This window comes from Rhinatrema bivittatum, chromosome 10 (genome assembly GCF_901001135.1).
Source record: "Rhinatrema bivittatum chromosome 10, aRhiBiv1.1, whole genome shotgun sequence".
NCBI classification, from domain to species: Eukaryota; Metazoa; Chordata; class Amphibia; order Gymnophiona; family Rhinatrematidae; genus Rhinatrema; species Rhinatrema bivittatum.
The window spans coordinates 123221887-123246347 of record NC_042624.1 but is presented as its reverse complement, the minus strand read 5'-3'; the positions used below and the strand labels follow the sequence as shown (position 1 = coordinate 123246347).

Sequence of the window (24461 nt, the reverse complement as noted above, 5' to 3'; positions counted from 1 at the left end):
TCGTTGCGGGAGCATGTCTGTCATTTTTCAGCTTTGCAGGAGCCCACTTCCCGGGATTATCTTCAGTTGCTGGGAGTGATGGCGTCCACCATCGATATGGTGCCCTGGGCTTTTGCGCACCTGCGCCCTCTGCAGGCGTCCCTCCTCTCCAGGTGGAAACCGGTGTCCCAGGATTATCAGGTGATCCTTCCTCTCCCCTCTGTCGCCAGGGACAGTCTGGACTGGTGGCTGATACCGACGAATCTGGCTCAGGGTGTCTCTCTCGATGTGCCCACTTGGGTGGTGGTCACTACCGATGCCAGCCTCGTGGGCTGGGGCGCCGTCTGCGACCGCAGCGCAACACAGGGAACGTGGTCCCCGACAGAGGCGACCTGGCCGATCAACCGTCTGGAGACCAGGGCGGTGCGGCTGGCACTACAGCGGTTCCTTCCCCTGGTCCGGAACAGGGAAGTACGAATCCTCTCCGACAATGCCACCACGGTGGCCTATATCAATTGACAGGGAGGCACGAAGAGCAAACATGTCTCCCTGGAGTCGACCCCCCTAATGGAGTGGGCGGAAAGGCATCTAGTCAGGATCGCAGCTTCTCACATCGCCGGAGTGGACAATATCCAGGCGGACTTTCTCAGTCGTCAACAACTGGATCCCGGCAAATGGGAGCTCTCCGCCGAGGCGATGCGGTTGGTGATTCAGCGGTGGGGCGCACCGCATTTCGATCTGATGGCCACGGCCGCCAACGCCAAGGCACCTCGGTTTTTCAGTCGCCGGAGGGAACGAGGCGCGGAGGGGGTGGATGCCCTAGCCCTTCCGTGGCCGACTCGTCGGCTGCTCTACGTTTTTCCTCCGTGGCCCCTGGTGGGCAAAACGCTCCGCAGGATAGAAAATCATCAAGGGCCTGTGGTTCTCGTCGCTCCGGAGTGGCCGCGCAGGCCCTGGTTTGCGGACCTTCTCCAGCTGGCGGTGGACGGCCCGCTTCGGCTCGGTCATCTTCCTCGGCTCCTGCGCCAGGGTCCAGTATATTTCGACCAGGCCGAACTCTTCTGTCTTGCGGCATGGCTTTTGAACGGCGCCGCCTTCGACGCAGGGGCTACCCTGAGGCGGTAGTTTCTACAATGCTGCGGGCCCGGAAGTCTTCTACTTCTGTTGCTTATGTGCGAGTTTGGAGAACGTTCGACGTCTGGTGTTCTTCCAGGGGGATCCGACCCACGGAGGCGTCTGTCCCGTCGATTCTGCAGTTCCTTCAGGATGGTCTGGATAAGGGACTCGCCTATAATTCCCTACGAGTCCAGGTGTCGGCCCTGAGTTCCTTCGTGCGCGCGGATGGCTCTCTTCTCCTGCAACCGGACGTTGCCCGTTTCCTCAAGGGGGTCAGACATGTGCGCCCTCCTGTCCGGGATCCTTGTCCCTCCTGGAGTCTCAACTTGGTGCTTCGAGCCTTGTCCGGGGCACCTTTTGAGCCGATACGTGGGGCAACCCTCAAGGATCTGACTCTAAAGGCGGTCTTCCTTGTGGCCATCTGCTCTGCGCGTCGTGTCTCGGAGCTACAAGTGTTATCTTGCAGGGAGCCTTATCTCAGGTTCACGGATTCCGGAGTCTCCCTGCGCACCGTACCTTCCTTCCTTCCGAAGGTTGTCTCGTCTTTTCACTTGAATCAGACGTGGAACTTCCGTCCTTTGGACCCAGCGAGCCTAGGTCTCTTCGTTTCTTGGATGTCAAGCGCACCTTGCGTCACTATCTGGAGGTGACCAATGATTTCCGGCTCTCAGATCATCTCTTCGTTCTCTGGTCCGGTCCGAAGAAGGGGCGTCAGGCCTCGAAGACAACGATTGCACGATGGCTTAAAGAAGCGATCTCGGCTCCTACATTGGAGCTGGCCGTCTTCCGCCTAGCGGGGTTATCGCTCATTCCACCCGCTCGCAGGCGGCGTCCTGGGCGGAATCTCGCTCCGTCTCCTCCCAGGAGATCTGCCGAGCAGCGACGTGGAAGTCGCTGCATACCTTTTCACGACATTATCGACTGCACCTGGCGTCGTCCTCCATGGGACACTTTGGTGCCCAGGTTCTCCGAGCAGGGCTTTCAGGGGCCCACCCGGTTTAGGGAAGCTTTGGTACATCCCACCGTCTGGACTGATCCTGGTACGTACAGGGAAAAGAAAATTATTCCTTACCTGCTAATTTTCGTTCCTGTAGTACCAAGGATCAGTCCAGACGCCCACCACTCTGGGATCTTTCTGCTTCTGCTCGGTTCTGATGCCTGTCGATATCTTCTATTACCTGCTGTTTGTGCCTTGTTTCTGTGTTGCACAGCTCTCTAGAAGTTGGGTTCTTACCGCTCGTTGGCGGTTCATTGTTATTGCAGTTCAGTGCCTGTCTTTCAGGTATGTTGAGTAACTTGATTCAATCCCTTTCGGGTCCTTTGGGCTTTGCTATACGGGATACTGAGCTCCAGCAGAGGGAGCACTGGCTTATACTGGTGACGTCCCTCGAAGTCTGTTCTGACTCCATCTGCTGGACGGGGGACATAACCCACCGTCTGGACTGATCCTTGGTACTACAGGAACGAAAATTAGCAGGTAAGGAATAATTTTCTTACACATTTTCAAAAAGGATAAGCACTGTTCCAGTTGGACAATATTCAGATGGCGTCACTGCAAACTATATGCTTCAAGCAATCAAATCATAGAGAGGTGATTAAAGAATAGTCCTTGAAAAGGGAACAAGACTTCTGGTTATGGAAGAGAGCTGATCAGAGGTGGGGTGTGTGAACTCCGCGGCTCCTCTTCCCACATATCGCTACGTTTTCCTACCTTTCAGACCCGAGCTGTGTTTTTTAAATGTCTTTCCTGACAGCAGACTTTCACTTGTGACTGTGCCGATCGCATGGGTTTTTCTCAGGTACGGTGAGCTGGGTTATGCGACCTCTGAGTGTGAGAAGCAGGAAAGTGAAGATCAGCGGGGGTTCCAAAATGGTGGTCGCACCTGAGCCCTCAAAAACCTTGGGCGCGATCTCGGCAGGGGTGCTTGCTCAGATTTCAAGCAGCGTTTCTGCTGCCCTGGACAAACATTTGCTTCGAATAGAGGCCTCTGTGGAAGAAATTAAAAACAGCCTAGATGGACAGGCAAAGCGCCTAGACCAGGCAGGGCACCGTATATTGGATCAGGATGACCAGCTCGCTGATGCTAAACAGCAGCTGTTGGAGTTAACTGAGCGTGATGTGGTGCTGACAGGCTGGAAGATCAGGAAAATCGCAGTCGCCAAAATATTAAAATCATTGGGCTCCCAATGATCTGTACGATTTTATTGAAAAGTGGCTGCCTGATCACATGGGTCTAGAATTTTTGGCAGATTAACTGAGATGCAAATGCATGCACCGTATTGGCCCACCACGTGATGAAGATAGCAAGCCCCGACTGGTGATGGCGCGCATTCTGAATTGATCGCATAAAACCCAGCTGATGCTTGCTCTTCAAATGCATCCGAATGTGGAGTTCCAGGGCGACCGGATTCTGCTGTTCAGTGATTTTTCAGCACATGTGGCTGCCTGTTCTGAGCTACACAGAAGGGGAATCCGTTTTTGCTTTATTGTTTCCTGCCATATTACCTGTGCATCACGACAACAACGTGCTCTTTTTCTCTAAATGCATCTGCGTTCCTGGCCACTCTAGATCGTGGTGCGGTGAGCTGAGATGTTGGAGGTGTGCTTTGGACCTCATTCTTTTCCTCCAAGTCTGAGTTTCTTGTTTTCCAGGTACGGCGATACCTCTGGAAGTTTGTCTACAGCGGATGTTGATGCGCTGCCTACGTTGTGGTTTCGGAGGCCTTTCTGGTTCTGATCCAATTGTTCAGAGGAAGGTTCAGCCCTTCTCTGGAAATCCACCGGCAGCCTCCTTTCCGAAGACTCTCTAAACATCGGATTGTTGAACACACTTTAAGCTTACTCAGAGCGCTGCTTGGACTTTATTCGGTTTCGTTTTGCTGCTGTTTTTCTTTTCTTGATTACGTATTTGCTCTTATCTCCTCTAGTTAGCGTTTAATTTTGTCTAATATATTACTCCTGGGGAAATTCTGTGCACAAAAACTTAAAATTCTGCAAACTTTGTATTGGTCAAAATAACCCAATTTACATGGCAGTCTTTAAGTATTTACATTTTAAATTAATACATAATAACATTCCTGCCTTCCTCAACCTGCAATACACAATCTACTTGAAAAGATAACTGTTTGTGAATGAGAATTGCCACAACATGTTTTCTGGAGGTAAAAGAAGAATAAATGCACTGCCCTACCCAGTCCCTCTTCAATTTTGTGTGCTCCGCGTCACATAAATGGGTCTCTTGTAAAAACCACCACCTGAGAGTGTAATCTATGAAACAGAGATAACATTTTAATGGGGAGAGAATCCCATCTGCATTCAGCGATATAATTTTAACCTTCACCATGCTTTCCAATATTGCAGAAATTACTGACAAGGCCCACTAAGGGGCCTAAGAGATGCATTATTTTCACATACCCAGTGTTCAAAGGCTTATTGTGGTATTAACTCAGACTGCATTCGCAGAGCTGGTTGTTCTCAGCTTAGCCGCAGAAAAGGCATTTGATTCGCTTTCATGGGATTACATGTTCTAGGCGCTACAACAATATGGCTTCTCTGGTAGGTTGCTAGGGTGGCTTAAAGTTATGTGTAGTAACCCCAGTGCCTTTGTATTACCATGCGGAGTCCACCAAAGATGTCCTCTTTCACCGCTACTGTTTGTTCTGGCCATAGAAGTTGCAACAAGAGGAGAAATTTAAGGGCATTCCTATTGTAACAAATTGCCATGTTATCCTTTTGTTTGTAGATCATCCTCAGGACAGCGTTCCTGTCATTATACATCTGTTCTGTTAATTTCAACTGATAGCGGGTTTGAAAATCAATTTCTCTAAGTCAGAGGCCTTGGTATTGGATCCTAAATTGATGGAGCAATGGGAAGGTTCTTTCCCTCTTACATGGACCCAAAGAAAAATAAAATCCCTGGGGGTGTGGGTTCCAAGAGATTTAGCTATTTTGTATGAGTTGAACATTTTATTTATTTATTTATTTATTTATTTATTAACTTTTATTTACCGACATTCGTGAAGCACATCATGCCGGTTTACAATGAACTCAGGCGGAAAATACAATAAAACAATAATACAATAATACAATAAAACAATAATAACAATAAAAACCAGAGGAGCAATAATATAAGGGAGGAGAGGGGAAGGAGAGGGGGGGGGGGGGGTAGGGTAAGCAGGGGAGGCGGGACTAGGGGAGGAAGGGAGGGTAGGAGGTAGGGGGAGAAGGAGGGAGGGGATAAGGAGGGGAAGGGGAAAAAGGCAGAAAAATAGATGAAGTAAAGAAACAAAATAGAGGGAACTATGTACAATTGACAATATGTGCAGGAATTGAAAGATGTTGTTACACATACAATCACAGTTGACAGCGTGGCAATCCCTGCCTCTCTCTCTTTTTAGTAGGAGTGCACTTTTTAAGATGGTGATCGTCTCCAAGATCTTATATAAGCTACAGATGTTACCCTGCTGGCTCACAAGTTGCATTCCTCTTTCTTATCCTTCCTTTGGAATGGTAAGAGAGTGCACATAAATCGCTCCAAAGTTGTGGGTGGGCTAGATCTGCCACATTAGCGTTTATATAATGTAGCCTGTTAGCTGCGATTTGTAGGTGAATGGCTTATCAGCAAATAGTCTTGCTGTAAAAGGAGATGGTGGGCTAGTTATCAGCTCCTTGGTCACCACTTTATTTGATTCAGGCCCTGCCTGGGGAGTGACAGAAGCTGGTGTTTCCCAGAATTTTGATAAACCTTGTGTGCTGGCTTGGGGATGGCTGCGCAATAACTGGGGGTTGAGCTTCCGCTTGTGGGCAATGCGTGCTTCCCCCGGGGGAGAAATATGCTTCTAATTTTCAGGGGTAGGCTAAGTTAGGGGTTAAGTTTATCTCACAATTATATGTAGCAAATGCAACAGATGTAGTGTCTTTTTCTTCATTGGATCAAACTTTCCAAATTCCTCCCTGTCAGTTTTTTGCTTATCTCCAAGCCAGGCATTACTTGAATTCTTTGCAGGGGGAGAAGGATTCCTACCTTTGCGGATACTTTACAAGACACTGCACTTCTGAGTAATTCTATAGCGGGATGGCACAAACTGTGTAAAAAGATTCTGCAGCTCCAGTTACTGGAACCTCTTACTAGGCCTTCTGCCTTGGAGGAGCTTATTACAGTGGAATTCCTGACGGGCTGTTTTTAGGGCACTCCATCAATGTAATACTGATATTAGTTTGCAAGAACTGCATTTTAAATGATTACATCATGGTTATTTTGATGATGTGCGGAGACATTGTGTAGGATTGGTACTCACCCCATTATGTACCAAATGTAACCAAGATCAATTGTTACACTGTCTGAAACTGGAGATATTTTGGAAGGAAGTGTTATCTGTGATTAGTAGTTGTACTGGGTTAGTGGTAGCGAAACATGGTACGGTTCTCCTCTCTGGTGTGGTTGAGAGGATGCTTAGTAAGATTACATCGAGGGATAGATTTATCTGCTTAGCTTTGACTGCATGTCTGTGCATTTTGACAGTCTGGGCGGAGAAGTTGTTACCTTCCTCTCGTTCTTGGTTCCAGCATATGGCTCTGGTGATGCAGATGGAGTGGCTGGATGTAAAGCTAGGTAGGAGTAGGTCTGACTCTTACTGTTTGGCGTGGGGAACTTGTTTCTGTCTACTGCCCCCTGATATTCAACAGGGGTTGATGAATATATGATATGTCACTCTCTGGAGGGTTTAGTCGCTGCCTCCCCCCCCTCCCCTCAGCTAAGATGTTACTGCACCATGGCCTTTGGGGTAAATACCTGTTATACACAGAGAGTGGTGTGGTCCTTCTTGTTATATACTTCTACAAGGGGGGTGACACGCAATGTGAGAGGATTAGCCATGCATTTGTCTAGAAGTCTTTTTCCATGTCCTGAATGGGGCGGTTGGGTAAGGGTTGGTTCTAGGGATTCAAGGTTTAGAGAACCTGAGAAGAGGGCCTTAAGTTGGCGTTTTGGTTATTTGGGGTGGTGTGAATGAGTGTGTGAGTATGGTTGGTGTTTTTTGAGATGATGGGGTGGTATTTTTCTAGAGGAAAGAAAATTAGAAAAGAGAAGGGGGATGTTTTTAAATATTACTTCAGCCGAGTAGACCTGAAAAATAAAGAGGCGGCAGTCTCTGCAGATTATCTCTCTTAGTTTTCTGCAAGCATCCAGAAGGTGACATTTACCCTGAAAGTTGTGCACATGGATGATCACCGCTCTCGGACGATCAGTCTCCTTAGGCAGGGGCGCCAAAGCTCTGTGGGCCCGGTCTAACTTAGCCCTGCGCTCTTTAAAGGGGGCATTCAGCAGGGTAGGCAGCAGAGTAGAGAAAAACCCCACAGGGTCTGAGCCTTCCACTCCTTCCGGCACGCCAATGAGGTGGATATTGTTGCGGTGACTCCTGTTTTCAAGATCATCTTGTTTTTCAGACACTGCCCTGTGCCCTCATTCTAAAGCAGCTTCTGTTGCGTCGTGGTGAGGGACATCTTAAGTTCCTTAACCCATTCAGTTAGGGTGTCCAGTCTCACGGTGGTCTCGCCCATGATTGAGACCACTTGAGACACCCTATTCACAACTGACTAATTTAGAGTTCAGGCTAGTGTGAATTTTATCTCCCAGCTGGCTAATGGTGGCCTTCACCGCCTTGGCAATATCTGCCGGGAGCATGGCGTCCGGCATGTCATCGGATGCAGTCTCCTCAGCACAGGCCGCTCAATCCATTGCTGGCTTGCGCCAAGATCTCTTCACCCGGATGGCTTGCTCCCTCCCACATCAACGGCAGGGATTTTTGGCGACTTTAACCGCCATACAAAGAGGACGCAGAGCTGAAATTTTGCAAAAAAGAGCTGTCTAGTAGCTTTAGGGCCGGGAGCTCTGGGGAGTTGTGACCGTCTAGCACAGCAGCATCATGTGAACCCCCCCCCCCCAATAAAAACTTAAAAAAATATATCAGAAGCAGAAAGCCTGTGAGGAAGTTGGTGGGACTGTTCTGCTCAAAGCCTGTATAAATGCTAAATAATCTCTCTTACTCAAATAGTTGCATAAGGAAACACTGAGCTGGAAATCTTATATGATGGAGATGCTCAGTATGGAGTACAGAACAGCTTTGAGGAAGACGTCTAATCCAAAGAGACTTTCAGGAATATTTGGGGGCCATATACTAGGTCTTTACTGAGGGAAGCTCAGTAACTGTTTAGATTTTAGATATGATGGTGGTTATGATCTGCCACTCACTGGTTTCCTTTTTGCTTGTTTCCTTTTTTTTTTCAAAATGCTTTTTATTGAAAGAGAAAGAGAAGCTTAATAACATGACTAAGTCTCTATTATCCCAAGCAGAGAAGAAAAACAAGAGAGCCATCAGGACAAGTATTATAAACATATCGAACCAAAAGGCATCACAGAGAGTACAATAATACAGTGCTGGTATTGAACAATCAAAAACGAATAGTTGCAAATCCCATGGGGTAATTACAGGCAATAGAACCCATCTCTCCAACACAGTTAATAGAACCCATCTCTCCATCTCCATCTCTCCATCACAGGCAATAGAACCCATCTCTCCAACGCATCGTGGAAACAGGTTCTACTCCAGATGCTTCCTCGTTCCAAAGAAGTCAGGGGAATTATGTTCTATCCTAGATCTCAGAAACCTGAATATATTTATAAGAAAAAGGTTCCAAATGAATTCCCTAGGCCCCATTCTACTACATTTAAAGATAAGGGAATGAATGACTTACTACTCTAGATCTCAAGACTGCTTGCATTCACATTCCAATACACACTTCACACAGGAAATATCTAAGATTCTGTCTGGAAGAATACCATTATCAATACAGTCGGACTGGCTGCAGCTCAGAGAGTGTGTACCAAATGTTTTGTAGTAGCAGCATATCTAAAACAAAATATTTTATGGTTTTTCCATATTTGGATGACTAGCTAATATTGAGAAAATCCTACAATGATGCATATCAGTTCAAACATTGCAATACTGAGATTTGTAGTAAATTTTGTGAAGCTCAAATGACTGACACATCAAGAAAAACTTATAGGAGTGCATCTCAATACTCAGGAAAGAAGTGTTTCTAGCAGAACTCAGAGCACACACATTCATAGATCTGGCGTTATCGTTCTGTCATAGCCAGTACACTTGTTAGCATGTTGGGCCATATGACGTTCATGTAACACCTGTAGCATGACTGTACATGAGACATTCTTAATGGCATCTAAAATTACATTAGAATTAACATACATTGGAATCAACATACAGAGCACCTGTCAAACAAGATTCCAACAACAAGATAGCACACTCAGTTCCTTCAGTGGTGCAGTTGTTTTGAATCTGATAGGTGCTCAGTTTCCATCCTCCTCAAGTGCAGAAAAGTTTGACAGATGCATCCAAGCAAAATTGGGGAACTCATCTTGGCACAATATGTTCACAGGGGAAATAGACCACTTCAGAATTCATTCAGCACACCAACCTGTTAAAAACCAAAGCCATATCCAGAGCACTTCATCTTCAAGCAATGGATAACACATTCTGTCATCCAGATAAGAATGGACAATCAAGTGACAATGTTCTGTATGAATAAACAAGAAAGATCAGGTTATAGGTAGCTCTGCAGACAATCTCAAAAAAATTGGATCTGGGCATAAATGAAGAAAATGTACCTGGTATATGTACTACCAGGAAAGAGCAATGTTATAGCAGATACTCTAGCTGCTATCTTCAGCCTCACAAATGGTCTCTCCACCACAGCAATGGAGGAAGCATTCAAGAAATGGGAAGCTCCAACAATAATAGACCTTTTAGCATCTCCTGAAAACCACTGACTCCCTCTTTACTGTTCCAGGAGACCAGTACAAGATTCATTGGCGTCTGATGCATTTTTGATTCCATGGAAAAAAGGGCATATGTATGCATTTCCCCCAATACCCATGATTGTAAAGATGTTACTGAAATACAGGCAAGACGAGAGAAATTATATTAGTGGCCCCCCTTCTTGCCTCGACAGATATTATTCTCTTGATTGAAGAAGATGGAAATAGCTCCCCCTATGCCCCTAGAATATTTCCAAACTTTCTGATTCGATTTGGTGGCTTGATTATTCACCCTATTCTTCAGTACTAGCACAAACAGAATGGAATTTAAAACTTATTAGTGCAGAACATGCCTTTACTGCCTGACATAATAAAGAAAACCAACTACAAAATGACCATGTAATTTCAAGTGGAGATTTTCGATCTGGTTTGTGAAGCACAACAGTAATCCTTTTTCATGTCCTCCATCCATTCTACTACAATATCTTATTGTACTTGGCAAATTCTGATTTGAAGTCAGATTCTATAAGAGTGTATTTGTCGGCGATTGCGGCATATCAGCGATCAAGTCGTTTGCCTATTTTACAGTCTTTAGTTTCAAATTTTATAAAAGGACTATACCACTTGAGACATTCAGTAGATTCCGCAACCACAATGGGATCTAAATCTAGTGTTCTCAGTTAATGAAACTTGTACATGAGTCTCTAGCAACTGTCAACTTAAAATACTTAAATGGAAGACACTCTTCTTAATAGCAGTCACTTCAGCCTGAAGAGCCTGTGAACGTCAAGCACTGGTGCACTATGCCCATTACACCCACATTTTTAAAAAGAGTAGTTTTGAGAATGTATCTGAAGTTACCCAAAGTCGTAACACAATTCCACCTCAGTCTATGGTGCTCCCTGAAATTTTCCCAAAGCCTAATCGTCAACAGTGGAAAAGGTTCTTCATACCTTTGACTGCAGAAGAGCTTTGCCATTTTATTTAAACAGAACAGTCTTTTAGAAAATCATCGCAATTCTTGGTTTTGATGGTTTCAAAAAAGGTCTACCAGTAACAAAGCAAGCACTGTCAAATTGGATCTCTCAATGTATCTCACATAGTTACAACAGGAATTGATCTTCAACAAAAGATTAATGCACACCAGGTGAGAGCTTCAGCAGCAACAATCCGCTTTGATTCAGGATATATGCAAAGCAGCAAGATAGTCAACGATACCCACTTTCACAAAACATTACTGTCTAGATCAAGATTTGTGTAATAGTGACTTTGGAGAAGCAGTTTTAAAGAATTTATTTACATGAAACTTGTTACCCCCCCCCCCCCAACACAGACATCTCCCTTGGTTGCAGATAAAAAATGAGGGAATTATATTATAGCACAATTGCAGCCCTCAGCTAGGGAGTCTCCACATGTGTGGCTGTCTTTGTTTTGCTTGTCTGTGGAGAAAATGTAGATGCTTACCTGTAGATGGGGTTCTCATGAGCAGACAGCCACACAATCTCTCCCACCTCCCCATATAGGTGAAACTAGCTGAAAAAAATGACTGAGACACTCATGCAGTAACTCTAATGTGGGAAATCCTGCTCATGCTCAAAACTGTTGCGCATGAGCTTAGACTTTCCTGCCTTCCTTTTTTATGCAGAGGTCCCTTAGGAGACTGTCAAGCCCTCCTCCAGTTCCTGGCACCCACTTCTCTCTGATATGAAATGAGAAGAAACAATAATGGAATAAGATAAGGTTTTATTATACAAGCATATCACATTCCTTACCCACCCTGTGCGTCTGGTCAGATAATCCTAAACAGGAATCATGACCCCCTATTTATATTACCTGAGTTTCAGTTGTTTCAAAAATCATTATCAATTTAAGTCTTTAGCAGGGTGTATGTCCACTCTATCTTCTCCTCTCAGCATTTACTGTTATCTGTTGCAACCTTCCTGGTTTAAGCTCCTGTACTCACAATTTTATATGCAGTTATCATGAGCCGAGCTTAGCCTGTCATCGTAGGTATCTGGATCATGAGTGGCTGGTGTTTCATTGGTTGGCAGCTCTCATTAGTTAGCTAATTCATAGACACCTGTGTGATTTGCATCCTGTGGTCAGGCCTTCCAGAGATGTGATTAGCTATGACTGAGTTGTCTTATCATGATTGGATCTCTGAATCAGAGGGATGCCCTATAATAGCAGCAGCTTATTGTCAATTGGCTAGGATTCATTTCAGGTCTAAATGGATGGCAAGGCAGTTCAATATCAGATCGTATTTGATCTTCATTGCTTTTTTCCACAACCCTTTTCATCACTCTGTATCCATTGCTAGTGGATGTAGACCTCTGTACAGCAAAGCTTCAGCTTGTGAGCACCTCATGCTGATAACTCACATCCTGCTTTTTTTTTTTTTTTCATGACATTTAAGTCAAATTCAGACTTCTCACTGCTCATTTACTCTTCCCCTGCCACCAGACTTTTCTGCTATGATTTCCTACTTCTGCCAAGGCAGGATATGACCATGACTAGCTAGAAAGAACAGAGAGAGAAAAAGTCATGTTTTAAATTTCTATATAAAATACTGACTGCTACTGACCATTAACACTTTTGTATCCAAACTACTTGAACCTGTCATTTACATCCTTATCTTAACATTTGTTACATCTCAAGCCATTTTGGATCGTTTCCAGTCTTTCACCTTCTACATTCCACAAAACTGCTGTTGCCAAATTCTCTAGTGACCCCTTCGTGGCCCACACCAAGAACATTCATTGTTCATTTCTCAGTCTCCTTGACCCATCCGCTGCTTTTGACATTGTTGACTCCTTGACACTCTGTACTTGATTGGATTTCATGATTCTGCTCTATCTTGGTTTTCTTCTTACCTCTCCTCTGGTTCTTATTTCATTGCTGTTTTTTAGGCTGTCTTTATTTGTTGTTTATTTTTTACTGTATTATTACTGATTAATAAAATGAAGTGAAGTCTCCTGGATCTTATTCTTTTTTCTCTTTACATTTCTTTCATTGGTGCCCTAATTTCTTCCCATGGCTTTCATTACCACTTTTATGTTGAAGACTTCCAGGTTTATCTCTAACCAGATGTTTCATCATGAATCCAGCCTCATATTTCAGGCCACTTATCTGACATCGCTGCCTGAGCGTCCCACTTCCACCTTAAACTTAACATGGCCAAGATGGAACTTCTTCTCAAAGCCTCGTCCCTCTTTTCATGACTCTGGATGGTACTCGTGATCCTTCTGGTTCCCTCAGCCTGTAAATATGTAGTCCTCTTTGATGCCTTTCTCTCTCTTCTTTACACATTTCTAAAATCTTGTTGAAGCATTTTATTTTCTTTATAACAGCAGTTCCCAAACCTTTTCTGGAGGATCCCTTGCCAGTTGGGTTTTCAAGACATCCACAATGAATATGTATAAGGATAAATCTGCATATTATGGATGCTGTAAATTGAAGTGTATTTCATGCACATTCATTGTGGACATCCTAAAACCCCAATTAATGATGGGGGGTCTGAGAACAGGTTTGGGAACACTCCTCTAGGACACTGATAAAATCTGTTACTTTATTTCTGGACATGCTATCAAAACATTCATCTGCTTTATCACCTCCCACTAAGACTGCTGCAATTTGCTCTTTGCTAGTCTCCTGCTGAACTGTCTTGCTCCACTGTAATCTGTTCCAAATTTGGCTGCATGACTTATCATTCTTTAACATCATTATGATCATGAAACCCTGCTTTGCAAGTCACTACATTGGCTCCCCATCTACTTCTATATATGGTCTATTTATGTATTTCGCAATTCTTTTATTCACATCTAAATAGTGTCTAGGGCGGATTACAAATTAATACATCCATAAAAGACACACAGAGAACAATATAATAAAACACACAATCTATCAATTAAAAGCTTCTTTAAAATAATTCTTAACATCCCTCCTAAAAACCTTCAGCCTGTTCTTGAAGTTCCAAAGGAAGCAAAAAAAAATAGGTGGAGTAAATAATTCACACACAAAGCAGCAAAACAAATGGGAATGTGCGAAATAGTGTGACCCGTTCACTTCTTAATAATGAATTGATTAAAAACATCAAAGTCCTTCAAAGAAGTTTAATTGTAGCACAGATGTGATATATAACATATAGTACAGTCCCCTGCCGGGGCCGTGTTTCACCGGAGGAACCAAAACAATATCCTAGTAGACAGAGCAGTTGAAGTGGTGAGTCAGAAATGAAAAGGTAGCTACGTCTCAAATGTCTCAATAAGTATATACTATTTGTATATACTTTTGTAACTATTATTTGTTTCATCTTAGACATTTTATTTTCCCACTTGCTATTGTTTCTCATACCTTTCTTATTTCTCATACCTTTCCTACTGTCAATGTTTTGTTAAACACTTAGTTCCATGTCAAGCCTGTTGCTGAATTATTGCTGTTTTACTGGAAACCGATCAGATGTTCCAAAAGATGAGCGGTATATAAAACCCACTAATAAATAAATACATAAATAATAGAGCTATGTGAAAACGAGCAGACAAATTACTTTTTTTTTATTTTATGCAACAGTTCCTTAAGCTCAAAAAGAGAAACCCCATCAGATGCAGGAGAAAACCTTAAAGGTTTGAAAGCAATGCCGTGACAGGCGTGCATCAAAGAGTAGGAGCTGAATATGAAAAGCCTGCAGCTCTTCATTATGTTTCTTTTCTTTTTCTTTGCACTCTTCCTTGTTACCCTTCTCTACCCCCAGCTCCATATGTCTGGAATATTTTGGAATTCTCTCCTTGCGCTCATATTCCATTGCTCTTTGCACAGTGCACTGACTGCTGATGTGACAGGAGAAATCAATTCCATCCTCCCTAGGGTCTTTTATATTATTTTGGGTTGCCTTCTATATTAGAAATAGAGAAGAAAAATTGGAATAGGAAGTTCCCAACAAAAAAATTGGTTTGCCTGTTGACGGTGGTTTTAGTACTTCATTATCCTTTTTTTTTTTTTTTTTTTTTATTGGAAGGTAATACTTAACTAGGAATTCCTATTGTGTGGCTTTCTTATCCTGCTTGTCCTTGGAGAAAGAAACAGACATTTTGTTCGAGGACAGTAGGCTAAGAAGCTACACAAATCTACCTGTCTTCCCTCAGAGTTGGCTTCTTAAAGCTTTATATAAGACTGACGTGTCCCTGTTGTGATAGTGGCACAACAGGAATCCTGTGCCTGCCCAAAAGGCTTTCTAAGCTTTGCCAGAAACATCTGATATCAGCGCCATCCCACAGCTTTCACAAGAGGGGCTTCTTATCTTGCTGACCAAGGAGAATGCCTTTTGTAGGTGAGCAACTTTGCTGTATCCTCAAGAAACAAACTGGTTGCAATTATATAGAGAGACATTTTGTTGGAAATGTAAATAAAAAAGCATATTTCCAGCTAATTCCTATATACTAATTATAGCAGTCAAATTTGGTTAAATATAATGTTAGCTTTTATGCTGTGCATTCTGTGCATTAACATAATCAGGCTTGTTCTATGCTTGACTGATGAGCTATGGGAAAAGAGATCAGTTAAATGGGGAAGACGAGATTTCTCTTGTTTAACTAGAGCCCAGATGACATGGATCCAGTGACCGGAGCAGAACATGGGTGTGGTTCCCACAGCCAGACTGAACATCACTGTGATATGCTCAGCAGTTAGGGTAGAAGCTGCTACAGAAATTCGGAATGACTCCAGCATGGTCAGTTTCCCCACCCCCATCTAAAGAAAGGTTAGCCACCGTAGGAGTTCTTAACATGTTTGCAGAATGAGTAACTACAGTCCGAGAACCAGATGGGAGATGTTATAGCACAACAACATAGGTAGGTTAAATGAGCAGTAGCAGTCTGAATTGTCCCTCGTGTAAAAAATTGGCACCAACGTTAATTCTGCCTCAAAGAATTGTCAGACATACATTAAATTTAGAACCCTTGCCAGAAGATGTTAAGGAGCAGTCCTCATGCTGTATCAGTCAGGACCCAGAGGCTTTATGTGCTTCCCTTCCAGCTAATGATATAACAATTCATGTCGGTAATAGTTTCGTTTTATGGACACAAAATTTCTCTCCTCGCCTTTCCTTAGAAATCACTTCTCTTCCTAGTTTACAATATTTTGCTGAAATGAGAACCTATTAAGCACCTAATTGAAAGCATAAAAGTTGTATTTATGAGTGGAACGAGGAGGTGGGATTCTGCAGTCACCATTGGTTGTGCTTTTCCGTGGTCTTTGTATTATTCTTGTGATGCTGGTGATTGTGTTGAAGGGGCCTTGTGGGTATGCATTGTGCTGAACCCTCACTGCAAACCGGAAGAGAAGTCCTGCTGGCTGCGACAGCTCCGGAAATGGGGGGACATGGACGTGTGCCCTCTGCAGGATGGGAACTACGGGAATGAGCTGCCAAACATCACCAACGCACTTCCCCAGAGCTCAAACTACAGTCCAGGTGAGCAGCAAGGAGGGGACCCAGATCTCATCAGCCACTCAGATTGCTATATTTCTGCACATCTCAATTCTTTTTTTGTATATTGTGTGAGATAGACAACCAATGTTTCCATTGCTTTAAAGTGGTAAATTCTTTCAACAAAATGTTCTTCAGCTTTAAAAAAAATTACAGACCTGAAGCTTATTTATTGTACTTAGTTTCTTTTGCATGGATAAACAGGATAGTAATCAGTCACACAAGTGGATGACATCATACAAAGGAGCTGAGTCAGAAAAGCTTTCTCAGAGCTCAGAAAAACTGTAGTGGTTTTCTGAGCATGTAACCATCACATCAGTCTCGAGTCTCTTTTCTCCTGCTTGTGCGAAAGGATGCATTTTTGTTCTCTCTTCAGCCACCAGTCACATTTTTTGGTTACTATAATTTTTCTTCTCTTATGGATATATTTTCCTTTTTTTCAATTTTTCTTTTCTGTGAATCTCCCCTTCCCCCTGCCAAAAAATTGTTTTAAAATGTATTCTCTTTTCATCTCTAAATCAAGTTCAACCTTGCTTCAGTTCTGTTCACAATGGTGAACAGCAGACTGGGCATTGAAAGATGTACCTGCTGCTGCTCCTCCAAGATGACCTTATCCAACCAACAAGAACACTGTGTTCACTGTTAGCAGTGTCATATAAAATAGCAAACTGTGCTGCCTGTGGCCAGATGTCACACAATATCAGAAGATATAAAAGCTACACATTAAAAGTTCTCCTTGAACTGAGGGACCATCACCAAAATCAAAAAGGGCAGGGTTCTCTCATGCTAAGCACCGTGACTCAAAGTTTCAGTGCAGGTGCCATTCCCCCTCCAGTAAAGAGAGAAAAGTTGTGCTTTTCAGCAATGGAGCGTTCAGGAGACAGTCTCATTGGTGAGAGTATATCTTTGGTACCATTCATAAATACGGATAAAGCATTCTCTCATCAATAATGTCTTGGCACAAAGACTCAAATAGCGCTGAGCAGACCAAAACATGAGTTAATTAAATCTGCTTTGGACAAACATTCCTGCCAGTCCTAGTTCCAGAGTCAGATAGTACTAGAATTCCTCTAGCCAAACAAGAATATCATCCCTTTGTGAGAAAAATGTGGCTTGACTTCATTAGAAACTCAACCTGTTATTCCCTCATTATTAATCCAGATCAGAAATGATGTGAACTGAATCACAGTCTGAGTCTGTTATCCTTCCTCTAAAGGGAGAGCAGTCTCAGAAGAAACATCTATAGTGTTGTCTGACTCACAGGAGGAATTGCAAACATCATATATTTTTGACATACTATTCTGATGCTAATGAGTCATAGGTCTTCCATGCGACCCCTCTTTACAGCCTCTTAGAAGTTCATATACATACAGGAGAAATCAGAACCAAGGGAAGATATTCAAATATATCCAAGCCCCAAAATAAGTAGTTGATGTTCTAGTTCATAGAGTATTACAGAGTTTCAAAGAAGGTCTACATTTAGTAGCAAAGAAATGAAATCTCAAATACAAAGTTCAACCTTGTTTTGGTCACCAAAAGATACACCTCCCTCTGGGAAAAGATGCCAAATTAATAGTCACCATGGCAAAGAAGGTTTTGCTATGTTAACATGTAGAATAGCTGCTCATCAACTACATATGGTACAGTACATGTTCAACTCACAATCCTGATATGTGCCAGCATGGCATCCCATCTCAGCTTCTACCCTCCCTTCATCCTCTCCTCCCCCGATAAGTCCCTGGGAGATCAGAGCAAGAAGAAAACCAAAGCAGTGTTTTGACAGCTAAAGCAATATTTTATTAGTTTAGAATAAAGACTGCAGCAATCCATATACAGCAAGCAAGTTGGCAACCACATATTCGACACAATAACAATCCTAATTTAAGCTAGTGAAACGCTTAGGGGTGGCTGTGCTGCGACTCATATAAAAACATTCCGCACTTAAGATAGTCAACAACAGAGGGAAGTGACGTCATCTGCACAAGATGGCTGCTTAGATCCTTTCTCCGGCACTCCCCACAGCATTAACTGAAAATTCAGACAGTTCCAGAGGTGCAAAATCTACAATTTTCTCATATCTGAGAAGCATTACTTGCAGGGATCATGTCTACTAGGAAAAAAGCAGTGGATCTCCAGCAATTTTCGTTTGATGCCGGCAGCTCCTGTTTTGCGTCCCTGAATGAATCCACCGGGGGAGAAGGCCTGGATGGCGCAGGGAATAAACAACGCAAGGAGCCAAGGGACTCGGATGATGGAGACGAGCCTATTCTTAAGAGACTTACAACACTGGTTTCAAGATCTGAAAAAAAATATAAAACCCTGTCAGACGAATTCCGAGACACTATCTCTACCCTCCGAACAGATATCAAGGAATTGGGACATCGGGTTGATGACGGAGAGGCTCAAAAGGAGGAACATGACACACGGATTACAACTCTAAAATCAGAAATGGAAAATCTGCAACAACTCCAAGACGAAATGGCACTGAAGCTTGAAGATATTGAAAACCACATGCGGCGCAACAATCTGTGCATCGGGGTATTTATTTATTTATTTATAATTTTTATATACCGACATTCTTACATTAAAATGCAAATCATACCGGTTTACATAAAACAGAAAAAGCAGGAAAAAATATTTCCATAGTCAAATACAGAGAACATTTATAATAAAATTGTTAACAAAGGCATAAGGTAGGAACTTGAAAAAAGGTTACTTAACAGAAAACGTAAAAGAAAAAATAGTAAATGAAGCACAAAGAGTTGATGTCGGGGGAGGGGCATGGTCACACATCGCAGTCACCCATTTCCCCTCACCTCCTGATGATAGTTCCGTTTCTTTTTTTATTATTTTTATTTTATTATTATTCCGGGGTATTCCGGAAGAGCCAGCTTATACTAATACTGCCGAGGTGGTTCAACTTGTATGTCAGGCGCTACTGCAGGCAGCAGCGGTGCAGGCAGCCGGGGAGGTCTCGGAGGTACCTACGGACATCGTCGTGGAGCGGGCGCACAGAGCTTTGGGGGTGACCCAGAGAAATGCCCCGAGAGACATAGTGCTTTGCCTGCACAGCTTTTTGGTAAAAGAGGCTATAATGAAGACAGCTAGGAAACTAGATGCGTTTGAATGGGAGGGCCATGCACTTTTCAATATACAATATTGCGTCGGTGACCTTGAAACAGCACAGGGAGTTTCAGCCAGTCACTGTGTTCCTTCGAAAAGAACATCATCGCTACAGATGGCTGTATCCATGTGGATTAGCTTTCACCATCAAAGGGACAACGTCGGGCGAAAACGCCGGCGGAAGCAGTGTATATTCTTAAAGAAGCGGGCATGGAGATTGCATATACTGCTGCCATGAAAGATTGCGGTGGAACCTGCAAAATGGCAGAGGGTGGGAAAAGGAGGTCGCCGCCTGAAGAGAACCTCAGATTCAGTGGAGCGACGGCTGCTGACGGAGGCTGACAATGGGAAAGAATTTGCTAATACTGAAGGACTCCTGTGAACATACGGGGGTTGTTTCATTCTTGGGTACACTGGCAGAGTGTACAATAACTATTACATTCACACTAACATGGGGTTAATTTATGGATTTCTGCTAGCAGCATACGTAGATATATTTACATGTACTCTTCCAATTCTGGGACCGGAGGGATAGAGCACTGTTTGATTTCTTGGGTGGGGGTGGGGGGGAATGGATGCAGCTTCCTCTCTTAGGGGTCTGCCTCATGAGGGGTGACTGAGTGTTTGAGGGGTGTGGGGGTGGAGGGAATGGTAGGGGAGGGAAGGGGGAGGGTATGACCTCTATAGTTGTGTTAGTATATGAAAGAATGGTGATTGGTATGATCTGGACTGCTGACAGTGTTAGGGGTATATCAAATTATGGCGTCACTTAGGTTTTTATCCCTCAATGTGAAGGGATTAAACTCGCCAATGAAGCGACAACAGTTGTGTAATGAACTTACTAGGTATCACGCTTCTGTGGTTTTTCTTCAAGAGACACATGTAAAGCGGAAACATGAACACCTGTTACGCCCGCATCTCTATCAACATAGATATTATGCTGCCAGCACTCCAGATTGTAGATATAGTGGAGTAGGAATATTGTTTGCTGCTAATCTGGGTGAGAAGGTTATTGAGACGGTGGTAGGTCCTAAGAGCCGCTACCTAATACTAGTGGTAGAGATCCAAAATTGCAAATTTACATTAGTTAATGTGTACTGCCCAAACCAAGATCAGGGAGTATTGACTGAGATTAATCAGAAACTGCATCAAATAGACGGGGGATATTTAGTGATGGGCGGAGATCTTAATTTGGCGCATAAGGTGGGGACAGATACGTCTTCAGGGCAGGGGGTGCAACTCAACGGGATAGGAGGGCCTTTACTTTGCTGCTAAATGAATGGCAACTGATTGATATTTGGCGGTTACGTTACCCCTTCAGCAGGAATTATACATTTTACTCATGGCCACATAACAAGTATTCACGGATTGATTATTTTTAAATTGATAAAGCGCTGAGCAACCACACCAGGAAAGCTGAGATAGCTGGTCGGACCATGCTTCAGTCTGGTGGGAGGTGGATCTGCCTAATGGAGACCAGGGCATGCATTATTGGAAGCTTAATGATAGCTTAATAAAAAATAAAACATACCTCCCCAAACTGCAAACACAAATGGAGGAATACTTAGTATTTAACAGTGCGTCAGTGATGTCACCCGTGACAGTATGGGAGGGATTGAAGGCTACTATGAGAGGTAATTTTATCAGTCTAGGGGCTTTTAACAAATGCCAAAAAGAAATGAGAGAGAAATTAAAGCAAATAACAGAAGTAGAAAAGGAACATAAACGGGGTCAGCTCCCTAATACACTTAGGAAATTAGATGTGCTCCGTCAGCAGCTGGAAGACTTGGATACTGACCGTATAGCACACCAGTTGGATCTAGTGATTCAAATATATTATGAACAGGGTGATAAACCCAGTAAATTACTGGCACATAAATTGAAAGGCCAATCCCATATCCATGTTATCAAAGACAGTAGGGGGGGCATGCATGCTAGATTGCAAGACATTATGGATTGTGTTACGAAATTCTGAGGATTTATACACTATGGATCATGCGCTTACAGAGGAGGATATGACATCGTTTCTGGGTGGAATATCACTGCCAGCTATATCGTCAGACATGGGAAGTACTGGGTTCCCCTATTTCGCTACTTGAAGTTCAAATTGCAATTAAATCTCTGAAACCAGGGAAAGCCCCCGGGCTGGACGGGTACATGCCCCTTTTCTATAAAAAGTTTATGGGGGTCTTAGTGAATCTGCTCAAGGACATGTTTAATGCTTTGACTGAGGGACAGCGATTGCTGCCTAATGGTAGTACGGCGGGAATTACGATCCCCCCAAAGCCGGGAAAAGACGAGATGTTATGTGGGTCGTATCGACCGATCTCATTGATAAGTATAGACCTAAAACTCTTGGCTAAGATCCTAACCACCCACTTGTGTGTGGTAATTATAGATCTGGTGAAGGACAATCAAGCAGGTTTTATGCCAGGGAGGTCCACTTCTGATAATGTCCGTAAGACTCTAAACCTCATGTCGGTAGTGAAATATAGTAAGTCTCCCTCAGTTTTTTTGACCATAGATGCAGAAAAGGCGTTTGATAGTTCACTGGCCTTTTTTGTTCACCGTGATGGAGAAGATGGGCTTGGGAGGGCATTACTTAACATGGGTATCAATTAGATTTTATTAACCATTAGCAATATTCAGTACAAAACATCAAACAGCACGCATGGATGGTTTACATACAATATCATAAGAGGTCTGGGATAAAGTGAAGGCACACAGAGAAGCATCGACAATGAGGTTATACAGTGAGGATAATCAAGGAGTAGTTACAACATTTGTCTATTGCAGTCCAACCGGGGCATATAACGGCTTTTCCATAGTATGGGGGATACATATTTATAATCGAGAAACCTCTAACCATATGATACCAACACCCTGAACACTCTTTAATTATGGTGTGGGTTGGAACCTCGTCTCCATACCTGATAAGGCTGCCAGATTGCTAGGAATTTTGGCTGATTTCGATGTTTTTGTGCGGTCCATTTATATAGTTCCTGCATTGTATCTAATTTCTGAAGGAGCATGGACAGAGTGGGGTTATCACTGTCTTTCCAGTGGGCCGCTATGACACATCGAGCAGCGATAAATATTTGATGCATAAGCAACCATTCAGATCTACTACTGGGGACCGGTGCACTGAGCAACGCCTGAGCAATGTGCTCATAGGTTTACATGGTCCTGGCAGAATTTGTAAGATGTGTAGCATTTTAAGAAAACACGAGTGATCAGACAAAACAGGTCAGGGTTTTTTTGTATTTAGTAGAAATGGTTTTTATTGGTTTCAGTTAGCACATTTACAATGTCCACATTGGGCACTAGAATTCTGCTGTGCCCACCATGCAAAAATGTTATTTTTAATGTGTTTCAAATTAAATTATTATGCATCACAGAATAGCAAAATCGTTCCCTATCCACAGGGGTACCCGGCAGGGGTGTCCGCTCTCACCATTGCTATTTGCACTGAGTGTGGAACCTCTGGCTGAATTGGTCCGTAGTGAACGGGAAATTCATGGGATTCTGTTGGACAAGTCCCAATATAAAATCTCTCTTTATATGCGGACAATATTATTTTTTGCAGATGAGGAATTACACCTTTTACTCTGCCCTATGGTCGGGTCTTTCACTTGGTGAGAACAGGTTTTGTCAACCAGGAAGTAGTCGATCCTTGAATAGGATTTATGGGGAGCAGAGTAAAAGGTGTAATTCCTCATCTGTGGGTTACAATCTCTCCACATATCAGTGAGACCCCACTTAGCTATGAATGACTTGAGAGATTGTGTCTCCTTTTTTGCCCCCATCCCCCCTCCCGTGGAATTATCCATCGGAGGCTGAAGAGTCATATTGAAATCTCCTGCTACCATCCACGTACCCACTTCCTGCTGTGACATCACTTGATCCAGGTGGTCTACAAATGGCCTGATTAGGACATTGGGAGCATATACATTAAGAAGATGATATACTGCATTACCTATTTCAAGTTGCAAGTATATATATCTTTCCTCTACATCCACTAGGTGCTTTTTGACATGGCCTTGTAAATTTCTATGCAGAAGAATACTAACACCTGTGTTATTTATGCATTTTGGAAGCTGGTGCACTAAAACAATGTGGGAATAAGGGCCATGGTAGCAAACGGTCATATTTCTTTATCAGGTGTGTCTCTTGTAGAAAGATAATATCAGCCCCCGACTGTGCTGCGTCTTCTAAGAGCTGACGCTTCCTCGGTTAAAAAGATCCTGTTCAAAAGTTTGCAAACCCTTGAATGTTTGGGCTGATAATATATACTCAAGTTGATACTTGCAAGTTGATATGGCAATAAGGTAGGTATCCACACTGTGCCTTGTTTGATTGTAATTAGTGTCTGTGTATAAATAGTCAATGAGTTTCTTAGCTCTTAAGAAACCCTTGTGCATTTCATCCAGAGCTGCACTGACTTTGGTGGTTACTAACACATGGGGAAAGCAAAAGAACTGTCAAAGGATCTGTGTGCAAAAGTAGTTCAACTTTATAAACCAGGAAAAGGATGTTAAAAAAAAAAAAAATATATATCCAAATATTTGAAAATGCCAGTCAGTAGTGATCAGGAAGTGGAAAATTATGGGTTCTGTTAATTCCAAGCTGCCGTCAGGTAGACCAAGAAAACTTTCAGATACAACTGCCAGGAAAATTTGTCGGGATGCAAAGAAAAACCCACAAGCAACTTCTACTGAAACAAAGTGGTGTGGGTGTTTCAGCTTGACAATAAGGAGATACTTGAACAAAAATGGGCTGTGTGGTAGAACTGCCAGAAAAAAAGCCATTGCTGTACCAATGCCACAAAACAGCCTACTTACAATATGCTTCATAAACATAGTAACATTGAAATGACGACAGAAAAGGACCAAATGGTCCATCCAATCTGCCCAGCAAGCTTCTTATGC

The 24461-nt window shown here is 43.2% G+C and overlaps 1 protein-coding gene across 1 annotated transcript in view; it reads left to right on the top strand.

Annotated features, from left to right (window-relative positions):
* Nucleotides 1–24461, top strand: part of ZSWIM5 (zinc finger SWIM-type containing 5) — a 200297-nt gene that overhangs the window by 37703 nt on the left and 138133 nt on the right. The window contains exon 5 of the mRNA XM_029618845.1: nt 16216–16395. Coding sequence (XP_029474705.1) covers nt 16216–16395 — 180 coding nt within the window. The remainder of the gene's footprint in view (nt 1–16215; nt 16396–24461) is intronic.